Source organism: Xenopus laevis, chromosome 4L (assembly GCF_017654675.1).
Source record: "Xenopus laevis strain J_2021 chromosome 4L, Xenopus_laevis_v10.1, whole genome shotgun sequence".
In the NCBI taxonomy this organism is placed as follows: Eukaryota; Metazoa; Chordata; class Amphibia; order Anura; family Pipidae; genus Xenopus; species Xenopus laevis.
In genome coordinates this window covers 85,461,469-85,480,112 of record NC_054377.1, presented here as the reverse complement: position 1 = coordinate 85,480,112, position 18,644 = coordinate 85,461,469, and the positions used below count along the sequence as shown (strand labels likewise).

General features: G+C 38.7%; 1 protein-coding gene across 3 annotated transcripts in view; it reads left to right on the top strand.

Moving 5' to 3' along the window:
* Positions 1-18,644, top strand: part of LOC108714267 (zinc finger SWIM domain-containing protein 5) — a 50,874-nt gene that overhangs the window by 10,190 nt on the left and 22,040 nt on the right. For all 3 annotated transcript variants that reach the window (XM_018258330.2, XM_018258332.2, XM_018258331.2), the window contains exon 2: positions 17,893-18,249. In XM_018258330.2, coding sequence (XP_018113819.1) covers positions 17,893-18,249 — 357 coding nt within the window. The remainder of the gene's footprint in view (positions 1-17,892; positions 18,250-18,644) is intronic.

The following is an 18,644-nucleotide window of genomic DNA, read 5'->3' as shown; positions in this document are numbered from 1 at the left end:
ATTAATTTCTACTGTGGTTGCTGACAACGATGCATAGAGTTTATTGCGCTGCATGTAAAGCAATCCATGATGATACCATTTGCCAGAGGGCTTCAAAATGTTTGGTTCCAACCGCCTTCCCCTCAAACTCTTTACAGATGACCTTGTCACACACAAAAACAATGGTCAAAATGTCTCTCTCCTCTGCTTTGTGTCCTCATGTGAAGCTGGGCTGGTTTGGGGGTATTTTTTTGCCTCCTAATACTGACACTTTTGGTAAGAACATGCCAGCGTCACTTTTATATCAGCTTAAATTTTAGAGAACCTTAAATTAGAGAAGATCATATGTATTGTTCTCCCCAGCCCCTCTTTGCCTAGCCCATCGCTCAGCATGTATTGTAAGCTGTCTAGTTCTGCTCCCTCCTCAAAGCCTGCCCCAAAACTTTTTATAGAAGCCAGTAGGACACACACTGTCTTCACACTGTGTTAAGTACTTTATTTTTGACTTGGTTGTAGGAAAGCTATTTTATAAAATCTTTCATGCTAAAATTACTGACCATTACATGTCATGACTTAGGTAACCGCTAGCCTTTGTTACTATCTCTTATTTTAGTTTTGTCTCTTCACAAAATGATCTCAGCCTGGGAACAAAGAACCACAGCAGGGCTCTTGCAAAAGCTTCTTCTGTTTTAAAAACCTCCCTCAGCCCCCTCCTGCTAATTAATGTAATTACAGCTCAAGTGAATATTCATAAATTACTCTGGGTCTAATTTGTGTGACATGACAGGCTGCTCACCCTAGAATGATTGAAGAGGTCCAGATTAACTCTGTTTGATTACAATCACTCTTACCTCCCTGTTTTTTTGTTTTTTTTTAACTTATATTTTATGTTAGTTTGAACTCTGGACTGCTTTTCTGTCAAAGGCAAATGTGTCTGTCACTCTATGTATTTTAAGTTTTGACTCAGCATAACCGCACACACAAATTAAATAATGCTTTGTTATAAAGCAACTCGCCTCTTGGGTCCTAAATTTGATTCTAAACGGGCTACTATCTGTTTTTGTACAGTGTTGCATAAGTGTGTTGGCACTATGTAAATACATACCTCCCAACTGTCCTGTTTTTTGTGGGACAATCCCTTTTTTGACAGCTCAACCCGCAGTCCCCAATTGTTAAATGTCCAGCATTTCTCTTTGATCTCCTGCACTGAATGGCCAGAAAAAGATACAAAGTTTCTAAAACTTAATTGGTTTTGGCAGAGAGCCCATAATACATGGCAGGTGCACTTTGATACTTTTATAACCATTTTAGGTAAGTAAAGAAACAATTGTAACAGTTTAAGATAAGCAGGTCTCTTGAAACTTTATTATAAAAACCACAGAAATGTGTTCAAACTTTCATAACCTGCTAAATTTTGTAAAATAAACATGGTAATTAGGGGGTGAGACCACAAATGGGCGTGGTCATTGTTTTTTTTTTTTTTTGTTTGTTTGCTGTGCTGCAAATCTTTTTGCCGCTCTTAAAATTTCCAAAATGTTGGAGGCTATGTAAATAAATTTTAATAAACACATTGGTTGATTTCTGATGAAAACATTGGGAAATAACGAGGACCTGCCCAAGTGCACTAGAGCAGCTTTGGACAGTATCCTAATGGTTTTGAACTAATAGTTTTTTCATAATTTGTGAAAATTGATCTTGGTATCCTATTTGTGACTGGGCTGTCGAAGTACAATGACATAAGTAGCGCTGTGTCGCATGTGAGAGATCACGTCGTATACAGGCGGCAAATGCCTTCTTTTAATTCTCAAAAATGTGGATAGCTGCATATACTGTAAAGAAGTTTGCATCCAATGGATTTCCCTGCGATTACCTTTGATTGCTACATGGCAAGTCTTTTACATGCTGTGATTTCCATTCTTCAGGACTAAAAGGTATTTTCAGGCACTGTTACCTATGGGGAGATCCCCTCTCCTGCAGGCAACAAAGTTACCCTATATACATAACAGGTAATAATCTTGGTTCTGCCCTCAAGTCTACCGCCATTTACATTTTCTCTATTTCCCTACCTCTTTCTTCCATAAAGTATTTAATTGGTTTGGCCAGAATTTTCTTTTTAATTTTTGTCATGAATCTCAGGAGCCGCTTAGCTTGTTTTGTCGAGTTAGGAGTCCAGTAAGTGCACAAGCCCCTGTATTATGTTCCAACAGGCTTTTCTGCATTTGCCAGCTAATATTTTGGGCAAAGATTTCACCGTATCAAATAGTTTTAGGGAAGGGGTACCATAATTATCCATACTTGTTCATGAAGAGCTAGTGTTACATTGCTCAAATTCTTAAATTAGGGACCTTTTTTCCACATTTTTATTTTCTTATGTTTCAGTCATATTGTCTGCGAAAAGCTGAAAGCTCTATGATCAAAAGTGTTTTTTTCCTCCCTTTCTTCTTGGATTTTGCAATGTAGGTTACAATCTTTATTTATTGTGCTGTTTTTTTATGCAGTCCATCTCTGCATTATGTCTTTGATTTCCCCTCTTGTTTCTGTCATCACAGACTACTTAAGAGTACAATGGCACAGATTGGAACCTATTTTATGTGAATACTGATGAATGCACATATTGGTATGTAACCCTTTTGTGACTATTAATCTGAATTTTTTCCCAGTAGGCTGGCGTTGGCAGACACAGCCAATTTTTTTGAAGGACTCCTTTGTATTTTTCCCTCCATGCCTATGTCTTGAGATGGTATAATAGATTTATATTCAACTTTTTCTAAACCTCCGTTGTCTTTCTATCTGACTACAACCTTTCATGACCCTGATATAAGTCTCTAGGAGTTGTATTGTAATCCGCTTACAAGAAGGCTCCGGATGTGTCATGGTCTCATGTCAAACTAGCCCAAGAAAGAGGTCTGTTTCTGCTAATGCTGTGCCAGAAGCATTCAGCATTGGCATCCGCTAAGTTAGTGATGCACCGAACACTGTAGTCTGGAGTTCTGGCGAACCCCAAATCCTTGGGAACAGATTTGGGCAAAAACAGAATCCGAACTCTCCGTGGCGCTAGAAATTCACATGCAGAGCAAAATTTTACTGTGATATAGGGTTCAGTTCAGTTCGTGCAGGCTCTTTGATTCAGCTGAATCCAACTAAAAAAGCCTAGGATTTGGCAGAATCCTGAACCTGGATTTGGTACAGCCCTACTGTAAATCTGTCTATCCTGTACATAGATAATATAATTCTACATTAGCCTAAGCATTCCACTGGAATAAGCACTGAATATTGTACATATAGTGCCAAGAAAAGTATTGTGGAGTATAAGGTAAGGTAGCAGTGAATGATACCCAGAGCTGGGGTCCACATCCTTTTTTTTACCTGTGAGCCAAATTAAAATGTTAAAAACTAAAAAACTAAAGCTTGCCTTCAAGTCAGGAATAAGCACCTGTTTTGAGGCAACTGGGAGCAACATGTTGCTCTCGAGTCACTGGGTGAGGATCACTGTCCTAGATAGAGGCAGATCCTCTAAAAGCACTGTGCTAAATGATCCAGGAGTATCTCATTATTTAACAGAAGATAACATGACAACGGGTAATTCTTGCACCCCTCGTGATAATCCATGTACAAAATCCTCATTCACACCAAATGTTTAGCAAATGAATTGGTAGATACTGGTGGCTCTTGACATGAAGTATTATTATATTCCCAGTTTTTTCATATATGTTTTTTTTTTATAACTCTTTATTTAAGTAGTTTTATGAATTTTACACAAATAATAAGTAGGACAAAATAGGAAACATAAGATTTTCATATATGTTTTAATAGAAGTTACTTTGGCATTCCATGACCTGCACAGATGCTTTTTCTGTGATTTCTAACAATCTTATTATTTATATATGTAACACTACATATATTTAACTCTTTTGAAACTGCCACATACAGTTTATTGTTATAACCCCATTCGCCACCACATTTACTTTTAAGCATGTAAACCTCATTAAAATATGATACGTGTATTTTTTTTTTAATTTAATCAAGCATATGCTCTTTTGCCTCTAAATAACCCGGTGGGGATTATTATTGGAAAGTCTGCATCCTTGTTTTGCACATGTAATTTCCATAGCTGTATTAACAGTCTGGTAACAGTCAGTCTGTAATATGCTGCTACATATTCTGTAATCCTTTTTAGTATGTCATGGAAAATCAGTCACAGGAGGTGCTCAAAGCATGGTCATGGGGAATCAAGTTGCAATTTTCCTGTTATTACTAAGTTGTAAAAGGTGTTGCAAACTTTGTAGGTTTTTTGTTCTGCATGCTTGGCATAAGCCTATGGTTTTATCTCTGCATATACAAGCATACATAAAGGCATGGCATCTATCTATTTATAAAAATATAGGCCTTTGGGTTCCATGTTGTAATACAGTGATCCCCAACCAGTAGCTCGTAAACAATATGTTGCACACCAACCCTTTGTATGTTGCTCTCAGTGGCCTCAAAGCAGGTGCTTATTTTTGAATTCCTGGTTTGAAGGCAAGTTTTGGTTACATAAAAACCAGGTGTAGCACCAAAGGCCCCAGACACACGTGCCGATTTCCACAGTGTTTTTGGTGCGGGCCGCGCAGTGGTTTTTAAAAAAAGCCTGCAGTGGTCAGCTTTTTTAAAAACCACACTGCAGACTTTGACAAAAACACCTTGAGAAACTGCATTTTTGTCTAGGGCCAAATAGAACCTCTTGTAGGCTGTTAGTCCACATAGGGGCTGCCAAATAACCATCACATTTCATGCTTGTGTTGCTCTCTAATTCTTTGTACATTTGGCTCACCGGTATAAAACGTTGGGGACTCCTGTTGTAAGAAGACCGAAACAAAAGCACAACTTTTTTTTTGTGAAGGTTAGGATAAGGTTTGCACCCAGGTGAATGCTCCACTGTATTCCTTGTTGGCCAAACCAAGTAATCTGGGATTAGTGATAAATACATACAATGGTACTTGAGTGCTGCAATAAAAAAATAAAAGTGAGGGGGGGCAATTATCTCTCAAATGACTGGTCTAGATGACCTGCCCACTGCCTTCACAACCAGCTGCCCCCTGTATTAATAATGAATGGACCGAAGCTTCTGTGGTGCATGTTGTGGAGAATATGATCAGCATGTTACTGAAAAGCAGTTTCTCAAAGAGTTTCCGATCCATGAAAATGGAACAGCAAAAGGATATAGGACACCCCATGTATGAAACTTAAGAGCCAGTCAGGTCTTTTTAATTCTAGTGCTGTAAATGATGAGTTTCACATAGTATATGTGCCAAGGATCTTTTTCTGACTGCAGACTGTTAAAAGTCTTGCTAGTAAGGTAATGCAATGGTTCCACAGCTTATATAGCTACATGTATGGAATCCTTTATCTGGAAACCAGTTCTCCAAAAAGCTTAGAATTACCAGAAGGACACCTCCATAGACTACATTTTAAAGAAATAACTAAAATTCTACTTTTTTCTGTAATGAATCTATTGTTGGCATAACAATCTTATTGGATTTATTTCATGTTTTTTTAGTACTTAAAATATGGTGATCCAAATTACAGAAAGATCCCTTATCTTTAACTAAGAATTTAGTGGTCATTTCCAGACTGCCAGTAAAGTATAGGTTAAAGGGATACTGTCATGGGAAAACATGTTTTTTTCAAAACGTGTCCGTTAATATTGCTGCTCCAGCAGAATTCTGCACTGAAATCTGTTTTTCAAAAGATCAAACAGATTTTTTTATATTCAATTTTGAAATCTTCCATGGGGCTAGACATGGGGCAACCGGTAAAAATTTTTACAAAAGGTGGCAACCCTAAGTGGCCCTCTGAAAAACGTACGATCGGCAATACATTCAGAGATATTACCCGCAGCCGACAGAAATGTTTTAACCTGTCCGATCGACCAAATGACCGATCTCTGCCGGATGAAAAATGTCGGGACTCTCCACACACAGTCTGAAAATCGCACGAATCCTCGATTCGTACAATCGGATCTTTGCATCTATGGCCAGCTTAAAGGGATCCTGTCATTGGAAAACATGTTTTTTTCAAAACACATCAGTTAATAGTGCTACTCCAGCAGAATTCTGCACTGAAATCCATTTCTCAAAAGAGCAAACAGATTTTTATATATTCAATTTTGAAATCTGACATGGGGCTGGACATTTTGTCAATTTCCCACCTGCCCCTGGACATGTGACTTGTGCCTGCACTTTAGGAGAGAAATGCTTTCTTTTCAGGCTGCTGTTTTTCCTTCTCAATGTAACTGAATGTGTCTCAGTGGGACATGGGTTTTTACTATTGAGTGTTGTTCTTAGATCTACCAGGCAGCTGTTATCTTGTGTTAGGGAGCTGCTATCTGGTTACCTTCCCATTGTTCTTTTGTTTCGCTGCTGGGGGGGGAAAGGGAGGGGGGTGATATCACTCCAACTTGAAGTAGAGCAGTAAAGAGTGATTGAAGTTTATCACAGCACAAGTCACATGACTTCGGGCAGCTGGGGAAATTGACAATATGTCTAGCCCCATGTCAGATTTCAAAATTGAATATAAAAAAATCTGTTTGCTCTTTTGAGAAATGGATTTCAGTGCAGAAGTCTGCTGGAGTAGCACTATTAACTGATGCGTTTTGAAAAAAACATGTTTTCCCAAGACAGTATACCTAGAAGTGTATCAACAAAAATGCTTTTCTAGTGTATCCAGTTATACGCTGATTCGAACATTCTGCACTGCATTGAAGAGTCCCAATAAGGGCAAAACCAGTCTGTAGTTGGAATCTGATCAGTATACTGGCCTGGCAAATCCGGTGGATGAGCTTCAGGCTCTGAAGTATTTCTGTATATGGACATATTAGGAATGGTCCTGGGCTCTCTTTCCCAGAATTCCATCTGCTTTGCATATGAATGAGGAGTCTATTTCCTCAACCAAGATCTGCTCATTTGACTGGGTCACCAATTGAGTGGGTATTTTCCCTATTTGGAAACACTAGTGGCTGACAAAATTGGGCTGTTCATATATACGCACTGTTCTATGATCTATGAACTCCTTTTCAGACAAACATGATATTCGATAATTTTACTAGTAGAAGCAGTGTTTTGTCTAGTTGTTTTTGTCTAGTGTTTTGTCTAGTAGTTATTAACTTTGATTATAAAGTGGGCCTTTTGCTCTTCAAGGCATAAACTAAAAAGATGAAACATTATCTTAAGGAACTTTTAATATATTGTGCCATCTGGCTCCTGTGAGCTTTATGAAGGACCCCCCACCCCCTTTGTTTTATGTCGAGTTTCAGTTTTTTCTTCAGTTGCTAACCAGTTTGAGTGATTAGGGATGATTTTGTTTTCTGTTACTATGCATAGACTCAAGCTTGGGGTGGATTCTGCTGTTGCCATGTCAATGCAGGGAACGGAAAAGGGCATTAAATCCTAGTTGGCTAACCATTTGCCAACCAGTACGGTTTATGTAGCTTTTACATTTTGTCAGATTGAAACAGATTTGGCTTATCAGTTTGAATGGAACATGTTTATCTTGTATTTAAAATCCATGTCAAGATGTCAAGAGCAAGCAAACATTCATTCATTCTGTGTGCTTAATTGTATCTGATTATTTTATGCATTTATTTTTTTCAAGATCTTGATATTACATACCTTTCAGTATCATTTGTAAAATACCACATTACATATTCTCTTATGAATATCTAACCCAGGTCCTTATGGCTGTTATTACATAAGATATATATAGATATATAGATATATTGCAGCGTTACGTTTCAATAGGGGAAAGTTGCTAAAACATTTAACCCCATATGTAATAAAAGGCACTAAGTCTGCCCATGGGCAGTAACCAATAGCAACCAATAAGATGATTGCTTTTGAACAGGTAACCAGTAAATGCTTCCTGCTGATTGGTTGCTATGGGTTACTGCTCCTGGCCAAACTAACTGTCATTTATTACATAACCGCCTCAGACATTTGGTCTGCAAGTGTCACTAACTAGGGGTAGGCTGCAGTTAAACCACAGCGATAGGTCCCATACCTGTATAATTTGTCAGTGTTGTTATTTTTGAATTGAGTATTTCTTGAAGGTACTGTAGGGAAACTGCCTATTACTTATTAATTAAGTAATTTTAATGAAAACATAAACCTGTATCAACCAGTAATTAATCTTTAGTACAAGTAATCACAATATAGATTGCTTGCTATGAGTAACTGTGTAGTAACATTATACACCCATTACTGAGGTACTTGAGTACAGTTAGGCCCATAAATCTTTGGACAGAGACAACTTTTTGTTGTTACTTTTGAGCCCCTGAAATGAAGTGATTGTGTTTTAAAAAAAAAAAAGGCTTTTGTTCCTTACATTTTCATGCAATCTTTTTGTTCAACCCACTGAATTAAAGCTGAAAGTCTGCAGTTCTACTGTATCTGAGTTGTTTCATTTAAAATTCATTGTGGTAATGTACAGAACCAAACTTAGAAAAAAGTTGTCTCTGTCCAAAGATTTATGGGCCTAACTGTAAATACTCTACTTATTTTGCTGGAGATGCTCTTTACATTTTTACTTTTAGCTGAAAGATTTAAGCATGACATTTAAAAATAGGCATTTGTGTGGGCAAACCCTCCAATCTAGTAATAGTGTTCAGAAAAAGCTTCCTGCAGACACCTGAGCCCCCATTATTAACTTGGATGCTCTGAACTCCTATCCCTGCAGCTATTTCTCTACAGTACATACAAATCTGCTCCTTGGTTTTGTTGCCCCAGTGTCGCGCTGATGCTGCTGCGTGGAATATTTACGGTATATATAACATATATAAATATTCCATGCAGCAGCATCAGTGCATCAACTAGCACTGCTTAAATGAAAGCAATTTCATTCTCTAATGAATAAACGGAAGATCTCTTAAGGATTACATTTGGAAACTGACATCCTGCACTGTATTTCTGCTGTTTAATGAACAATTTGTGATGGTGGAGGTTAGAAGAGGCCATTCTAATTGCCTAACTAACTCTGTTGAGCAATAAGCCAGGGACTCGAAATTACAGCCCCAATGGATCTAGCAGTGTATATTGCTTTGGGCTGTGTGTGGTGATTGCTTTGGTTTGGGCTGATGCAAGACGTGGAAATATTTAATAGCAGTAAACTAATTGACAAATGGCCTCCAAACAGCCTGTGTACTAAGTGGATGGTGTTCCAGCATTGTTGGTGATATTATGAGTTGGCTATATTTTGCTTTTCTTTCCTGCTGCAATTTATTTCAGTTTGTGTTTGTTCCTAATGTATAGTTAAGTAGGATATACATACATAACAAAATATTTGTAGGCATATCCTTGTAAAGTGTAATATACACAAATGAAGTCTGCTTGATTCCACAGTCTCTGCCACTGTTTCACTTCTTTCATGCTTTTTTGACTAAGCTTCTATCTTTAAAACAGAGTATTCTGACCACAGTGGTCCACGATCCTATCTGAAATCCATTGTTTATATCACTGCAGGATTGTATGCCTTGCCATAGATGCAAAGATCTGATTGTACGAATCGAGGATTCGTAAGATTTTCAGACCGAGTGTGGAGAGTCCCTTAATTTTTCGTCCGGCGGATGTCGGTCGTTTGGTCGATCTGACAGGTTAAAAGATTTATGTAATATCTCTGCATATATTGCCGATCGTACGATTTTCAGAGGGAGACTGTCACTAGCGTTGATTCGTACAATCGGATCTTTGTGTCTGTGCCCAGCTTTAAGGTGGCCATAGACGCACAGATAATATCGTACGAAAATTTTTTCGTATGATATTCGGTATGTGTATGGTTGAAAAAGAGCCGACCGATATCGGCAGACTTGGATATCGGTCGGCTTGTCGATTGATTGGCCTCCTTTGAATGCACCCAAACATTGGCCATCATTAATGCTGAATCATCAGATAAAGGGAGAATTCTATTGTTTCTCCCTGTATATCTGGAGATTCAGCTCTACACGTGTGTATTGAAATGAACAAGCTTTCTTGGGAAGATATTTTCCAAGAAAGATCGTAATTGTCACGTCTTGGTCCACCTTAAGATGCAATCCCATGTTGCAGGGGAGGATGTTGATCAACTGCCACAATTTGTGAACAGCAAAACAACATGGCTGCCACCTGGTATGCAGAGGGAAGCATCCAATTTAAAGCCCATACACAGGCATGGGCTCAGTTATCCAGAAAGCTCAGAATTATGGAAAGGCAGTCTCCCATGAACTGCATTTTATCCAACTAATCCAAATTTCTCTAATAATAAAACAGTACATTGTATTTTAAAGGGATTTTAAAGGGGGATAAAGGCTTATTTTAAAAAAATATATAGGCACATGCCCCTGAGCACGTTCGCAGTGTACTTAAATCTTTAAAATGAGGATTTTGAGAAAGAGGCTTCAAATCCTTTTTTTCTCAGCCAGCTCCTTGTTGCAATCTATGGATTGCTGCTGGGCTAGCAACTCGGGGGTTAATTATCCAGCACTGTCAGGTCAGTGCACTGAGGCCTGGAGGGACAGAGCAAGCATGTCAGCAGATCCCCCCCCCCTCCCCCTCTCACATATTCACTGTCCCTATCACTGATCTGACACATCACAAAAAACAGTACTTTCCCCAATGTACCTGGGAGGGGTTTCTCGTTTTCTTGTATATCTATTGTGCTTGTGGCAGTTCTGATCTCTTCAGTGCTCTGCTTACTGAGTGCCCATACCCCCCATATTAGGGATGTGCTGAATCCAAGATTCGGTTCTGTATGAAGCCAGGATTCAGACTTTTTTCAGCATGATTTGGATTTAGCCAAATTCTTGTGATTGGCTAAATCGTGATTTTTCGTAGCAAAACAAGGAAGTAAAACATTTTTTCCATCCACCCTACGCGTTTCACACCCCTCAGGGTGCTTAGTCATGGAGCCCATAACTAAGCACCCTAGGGGGTGTGAAACGCGTAGGGTGGATGGAGATGAAGCTACATTTTTAACTTTTCTACTAATAAATTTATTTTTTTAACTGAAGATCTCTGGTCTTGTGGATCCATTTTAGTGACGGTCAGCCCTGCTTCCTTATCTTCTGCTGTACCGCTCCCTAAAGCTGGGGGTCTGGGGCTGGTGCACCCGGACCACTTTCACTGTTTGGTGAGTTATTTTACCACTAATTCTGGAGCACCTTGTCCTCCTCTAACCATTTGAATTAAAAAAAATTTTTACCCACATGCTGGATTTTTTTCCCCTCCCCCTCACTGATTTGAATATGCAAATTAGGGTTCAAATTCGGTTTGGTATTTGGCCGAACCTTTCACGAAGGAGTCTACGGTTCGGCCGAATCCAAAATAATGAATTTGGTGCATCTCTACCCCATATGTGCCACGGTGTCGTAAACCATTGCAATAGGATGCTTGCTGCTAAACAGCCGACCACTAAATGCTTCCTGCCTATTAGCTGCTATAGATAAGACCTATAGCAAACTTTGCACCCTTTTTAGAGAATACCCTCGTGTCTAGCTGTCCCCTACCACTTCCTGCTTATTTGAAGTGATGCATTTTCATATGGATGACTTAGTAGGTTACACTTGTTGGATGGAGTTGGCAGCCCTAGTTTCCAGGATGCTCACTTACTACCAAGCCACATCTTAAGTGCTGCCTATTGAATTGCTAGCGTGAAGAAATTGTTATGTGCATTAAATTATTCCATAGTTTTAGAATTACTTATCATTGTTCAGTTTTATAATTATTGTTAAAAGCTCCCTCATATTCAATGTTAAATGATCCTAAACATATTCCCATTACAATGTAATATGAAAAAAATATTATTTTACTTCTAACTGAAGCAGGTAAAAAACTTAACACGGTTGCACTTAAAGCCTGTTTGTAAAATGAAGATATATAGCTATCGCTCTTACAAATTCAACTTTATGGGAAGCCAGATAGTACAACAAAAATGCATGCTTGTCTTTTTTTTTTCTTTCTTTTTTTTAAAAAAAAAATTTTTTGTTGCTGTTTCTGGGGCACTAAACAACATCCAAAACTCTGCAGTATGCCGGAAAAAAACATTCAGCATCTAGTCTTTAGAAATCGGTTCATGCTTTAAAATTCATAATTGATGCACAGGAATGTAGGTTTTTCCATGAAGTCAAATACAGTTATGGGATCCATTATCTGGAAATAGGGTTGCCACCTTTGCTGATGGCTAAACCCGAACACATGGGGGGCATATAGCATTGGGGGGTGGGGCAGTGATGTAGGAACAAGCATGATGACATCAGATGAGGGCACAATGATGTTGGCGGAGTTATGACACCAGGTCGAGGCTATTGCATCACTTAGTTGCAACTGGTTGGATTTCTATCCAGTTTTCACAATGTGTGTTGACACCCAGTTCAAAACCACACAGGTGGCAACCCTATTTCTTGCTATATCCTGCTTGATGAGTAAGCCCAAACCTTTAATCACGGGTACGAGTTCTATTATACAGAAATCCGTTATCCAGAAAGCTCTGACATGCAGAACCGCTAATTTAGGGGAAAAAATTATTTTTGATTGATTTGCTTTTTTTGTATCTGTAATAATAAGAAATGAACTGCACTTGATAGTAACTCAGCCGTGTTGAGGTGAGTATCTTAGTATTTAAATGTTTTTTATGTATTGGCCAGATAATTGTTAGGGTTTCATAAGGCTGAAAACCGAACAGAAAGTTGACCCCCGAACAGGCCTTACAAAAACCAAACAGGTGGCAACCCTATCTGGAAACCTTTTATCCAGAAGGCACAGAATTTCGGGCAGTCTCCTGTAGATTCCATTTTAATCAAGTAATTCATATTTTTTAAAAATGATTTACTTTGTCTCTGTATTAATAAAACAGTACCTTGTATTTTCTGTAAACAAAAGTATAATGAAGCCTTATTGAAGGAAAAATAATCCTATTGGGTTTATTTAATGTTTAAATTATTTTTGAGACTTTAGCTATGGACATATATTAAATATATTTAAATATTGGTATTGTACAGCTAGTATGTTTAATCGGTGCTGTCATCATATAAATGTGGATTGGTACAATGAGTAAGTTCTTTTAACGCCCCCTCTAAAGCTAGCCATGCACATACTGAAGTTATTGTATAGTTTTCATTACGTGGTCTGACTATTCTGAACAATATCCATAAAATCTATATAATAATGAGCTCCATATCTACCAGGGCATGATGCATTGGCAGTTGAGATAGTGAAGAGGAGTCACCACTTCTCTCCACTACTGTTTTGCTTCTGTCTTACAAGCAGAATAATTTGAAAAAAAGTGGGTCAACCATAGTGTGTGGGGTTGCCACCTTAAAGATGTTGCATTTGTGGCTTTGGCACTTGAGCTTAGTTACAGATTAAAGTTATGGCTTCGAAACTGGGGCTTTACTTCCTTTGCTATGCTAAAGGATTAAAACAAACAATAGTGCATTTTTCATTAAAGGCCATGTGAAATGGGGGCTGGGAATTAAATGACATCTGCATATATGAACATTGGATAGGTTACTGCTTAAAACTGTCTATTATTATTAACATGTTTTTATATAGCGCCAACATATTGCGTAGCACTGTAGTCTATGACAGAACAGATGGGATGTGAAGGGCCCTTACTGCATATGATCATATTTTGGACAGGGGCCCATATGAATCTTTTTAGTTAACCGGATTGAAAGCAAGCTCTTGGTTTTTGCAGACAGGGTCCTGGGTGAGGAGCAGATGGTTAGGAGAAGCGTCCCTTTAGCTTTTTCAGCTGCTCAGGGTAGCTTAGAGGCCACCTCTGGCACAAACAAACGCCAAGCATCTTCAGGGTTTAATGCTGAGCTGCCTGACTTCACTAATTACACATTGAAATGACTTAATTTAAAGAAAATTCTCCATAAACCGAGCATTGACCTTCCTGCAGCTACATGAAGGTTAGATCTTTCCCTTTGACAAATAGTCCGCTCCGTCCGTTCCTTACAAGCAATTCTTCCTCTGCATCAGCTTCCTGTGACACTTTGCTGACAGTTGCTCACAAAATAAAGCAACCATAGATATGCTGGCTGAAATCTAATCCTAATGGGATCTATAGAGTTGCATTTGTTTTATCTCCAGCTGTAGCGAGCAGGTAGGAATTGATTCATTTCTCTTCGGCAGACGCTCCAGCCAGTTTCAGGAGAAAACTGAACAGTGTATATCTTCAAGCTCCTGCAAGCTCCTGCAAGGATTCAAATTTTGAATTATTTATTTTTTATTTACAAAGGAGACACTAAGGGCTAGTCCACACGGGGAGATAGCGACGCGTTTGCGGTCGCGGCGACAAAGCGCCGCGACAGTCGCCGCGACCGGCGCAGGCGACAGTTTTGTATGGGCGCCTATGTAAAAACGCCTGTGCTAACCACACGAGGCGATGCGCTTTTCAACAGTCGCCTGAAAAAGCCTGGCGAGGCATTTTCAGGCGACTGTTGAAAAGCGCATCGCCTCGTGTGGTTAGCACAGGCGTTTTTACATAGGCGCCCATACAAAACTGTCGCCTGCGCCGGTCGCGGCGACTGTCGCGGCGCTTTGTCGCCGCGACCGCAAACGCGTCGCTATCTCCCCGTGTGGAATAGCCCTAAATGACATTGCTAGAGCTATTTTTTTTTATTGAAGTATTTAAATTCCCACCTATAAGGGACCTTCCACCAACTAAAATCCTGTCATCTGCACTTAATACGCTTCCGATTTGTGTCTGCATGTTACCCTACCATTAAGACTGTTAGCCCTACGGGACAGGGACCTCCATCCTTTTGTCTGACAATAAGCACTTAATATGTATTTTAACTATACTTCATATTTATGTGTATTGTATTTTTATACTTATTGTAATGACCCCATGTTTCATCTACTAATTTATTGTTCTGCTGAACAGTGCTTTGCCCTCAAGGAGCGCTATACAAATAAAAATATACATAAATACTAAATAAATCTGCAGTGTTTTATGGCAGCACATTAGCAGCTATTTGACTTAGTAGAACACACTCCACAGTATATGGTTAGTCACTTTCCTTTATATACAGCGGAGCAGTTAACCAGTAAGAGCTATACTTAATGCTGCATAACATGCTGTTTCCAGGCACACATTTCACAGTAATGCCTTCTCCTGATTATTGAATTTCTAACTCCCAAATAGTGTTGCTCTAATTATTGACCATGCCACGCTGTTTCCCATATGTCAGGGAAGCTTTCCTTATAACTCAAAAGCTGCTAAGTGGACAAATCCCCATGTTCTTCCCCCACGCTCTCCTTTGTTATTCTTTTAGCACCAGGGCTGTGCAGAGGATTTCCACCAAGTCAAAGAAGGCAGCTTATTTCAGTGGTGTGCAGTCCTGGCCTTTTCTAAGAATAAAAAGGTTAATTCTCCCTTGAAGAGAATAAACAAACAATATATAAAAAACCAGAGAACCGCATAAAGGAAACCATCTCCATTCAACCGTGATGTAGTGCCTGCCATTCACAAGTGTGCTTCTGGCAGCAAAAAGGTTAAGAAACAAATATGTTTGTTAATGCTTGTTTAAACACTGTTAATTAAACGGTGACCTCAGTGTGAACTGTGTCTGGATACATAATTAGTGCTTCAAGTAAAGAAAGCATTTAAATGTGCAATTCCTTAAATTGGTTTTGTTTATATGCATCAATAGCATTTAAACCTTGAAAAATTTGGTGACAGCCCCAAGCTAAAAATGGCATATTATTAGTGGGCTGTGTTTCAAGCTATAGATTGCTATTTGTAAACTCCAGGGGTGAAAATTTACATTTCAGTCGCGTTAATTTAAAGGGGTTGTTGGTATTTTAAATGAACTTTTTTTAAGTATGATGTTGCCTGATATTCTAAGATGATTTGCAGCTGGTCTTAATTTTTAGTTTATTTAGCTTTTTGTTTAGCAGCTCTCCGGTTTGGCATTGGCAAAACGATATAGCTAGTGAAATTCCAATGTTACCCTAGCAGGCAGGTGGTGAGTTGAATAGGAGATGAGGTGAATAGGGGAGCGTCTGAACAGAAAGATAAGTAATATTTTTTTTTATTTAACTGCTGGGGTCACTGACCCCATATGAAAGCTGGAATAATGCAAAAAATTAAGACCAATGGAAAAGTTGCTAATAATTGGATATTTGTTTACGTAAAGGTGAACTTGCCTTATGGCAATGGCACACAGGAACTTTTGTTTGCGATTAATGTCCGCTACCGTGGGCCATAAAATGTCCTGGTTTCCTCTCCACTGGCTTCTATGCAAATCGCTGCTGGGGCGAAGTTGCCCGAAATTTCCTTGTAAGGAAACTACAGGTAGCTTCGGAAAATGGCCACGCAGCGGCAATTCACATGCTGGTGGATTGGAAACAAGGAATGCTTTTTATGCCCACTGTATTTGAGCACAACAAAGTATCCCATGTGTCATTGCCTTTTAAAGGGGAACTCCACACAAACATAACTTTAGCTTTTTGAAAAGTAAACTTATTTTCAAGCAACTTTGCAATATACATCAATTAAAAAATATGCAGAATTTTCATGATTTTTAATGGTTTGGAACAGTTCCCTAAGCCTAGCCCCCTGCTGATCTGTCTGACTACTTTGCTTATCTGGCTGACTACTGTTACTTTGTATCAACAGCCATCTGTCCTCAGCCTGCATCCTCCAAACCCCACAATTCCCTGCACATGTGATTTCAATAAGGAACGGAACATCATAGTGCAATGCATTGTGGGTTATGTAGTTCCTGCATGCTGTCTGTAAGCTGTGGAGAAGTTGTTACAATTTGTAACATCAGTGTTTAAAAGAGAAGAACTGTTAACCAACTGGATTTCAGCATAGACAATGGCATTTATTCTTACTTTTTGAAGAAACTGGTTACTGTGATGGGTATATTAGGGGTTTCTGTGTTATGTGAGCCTCTTTATCAAATTTTGGTTTGGAAGCCGGAGTTCCCCTTTACGTAGCTTAGAATTGTTATTGACATCTATTTACGCTATTTGCAAATGTAGGTAACAGCAGCAAATGCCTTAGAATTGGGTCTGTGTCACAGCTAGCAACCCGAGGTTTCTAAATTTGGTTGTGGCCTATAATTTATTCTTGTAGAGTAGTTAGCATCCTGAAAGTCAGGTCTCTGCAACAATAACAATTATGTTCGATGAAACTGTCAACAAATCTACCCGTTTTTATAGAAAAAACTGGTATATTCCTTTTATTAGGTGGTTGTCTTTTCTGTGGCGGAGGTTATATATGCCAATCAATTTAATGGTTTAAATTAAGCACAGTCGCTCTGCTGCAAGGTGTGCTCAAACTTTTCCTTTCAACTGTGTGTAACTCCCTGCACCCCCATTATTTATTTATTTTTTTTTTTTTACAAATTCAGTTTTTTTTTTTCACAATAGTACACCAGAAATGAAGTTTTTTTCAGTTACTCTCTATTTGTATCAGTTTTTATAATATTAAAGTTACATTTTATGGTTTTTTATCACATTCTAATCTTTCTGAAGCAGTTTGGGGTGGACGGGTCACCAACTCTGTAAACTGTTCTAAATAGTACAATTGTTGATACATTTCTTATCTTTGGCCCTGCTGAGCAGAATCCCCGGCACCTGTTAGAATTGATACGATAGATGCTAATATTCCACAGATCCTACTGAGAAATGTATCAACTTATGTAGCAAATTGTAACAATTCAAAATTTGCACCCGGATTACTGAATAGAAAGAATTTGTCTTTATTTCTGGTCAACAATCTGAAAACAACTGAACTGAAAAAGGTATTTGTTTGGAAGGTGAACAACCCCTTTAAATAAATAATATACAGTTGATGGTTTTGCTTTTTACCAAATTGTAATTTTTTTTAAATGTTGGATTATGATTTTAGTGTATTTATTTTTTTCATTTTTGTGTCATCTCTGTCCAGGTTTTCATTTAAGTGGCACGGTGACAGAGCCAGCGACACAGTCTGATCCTGAAACCATCTACAAAGTGGCCATTAGTTTTGATCGCTGTAAGATCACCTCAGTCACTTGTGGATGTGGGAACAGAGACATATTCTACTGCGCCCATGTAGTAGCACTCTCTCTCTATCGCATCCGCAAACCGGATCAGGTCAAATTGCGTCTTCCCATCTCAGAAACCCTCTTCCAGATGAACCGTGACCAACTGCAAAAGTTTGTGCAGTATCTCATCACAGCCCATCACACAGAAGTTCTTCCGACGGCGCAAAAGTTGGCAGATGAAATCTTATCCTCTAACTCTGAAATTAATCAAGTGCACGGTAATGTTCTCTAGCTTTTTGATCGTTGTTGACATTTTGTATTCTGTGTGATTAAGACAAGGAGGTTACATAATGTGGCCCTCATATGCTGTTGGGTTCATTTCCTCCATATTCTCCATTATTTATTGTGATAATTGACATAACTGTAGGAAGACATCTCAAATGGTCGATTGCAGAAGGTGGTTTAAAGCTATATGAAAAGCGCACCTAGATATACACTGACTGATGGGAACTGGAGTGTTAGTGCAATCAGGTGATAAATCATGCCCAGCCATTTGCTTTTCCTTTATGGTAGATAATTTGTTTTGTGGGTGTGATAAAGAGATTTTAATTTTCCATGCATTCTACGTACCATAAATGGGCAAAAAAAAACGAACTTTTCTGGATTATTGTGC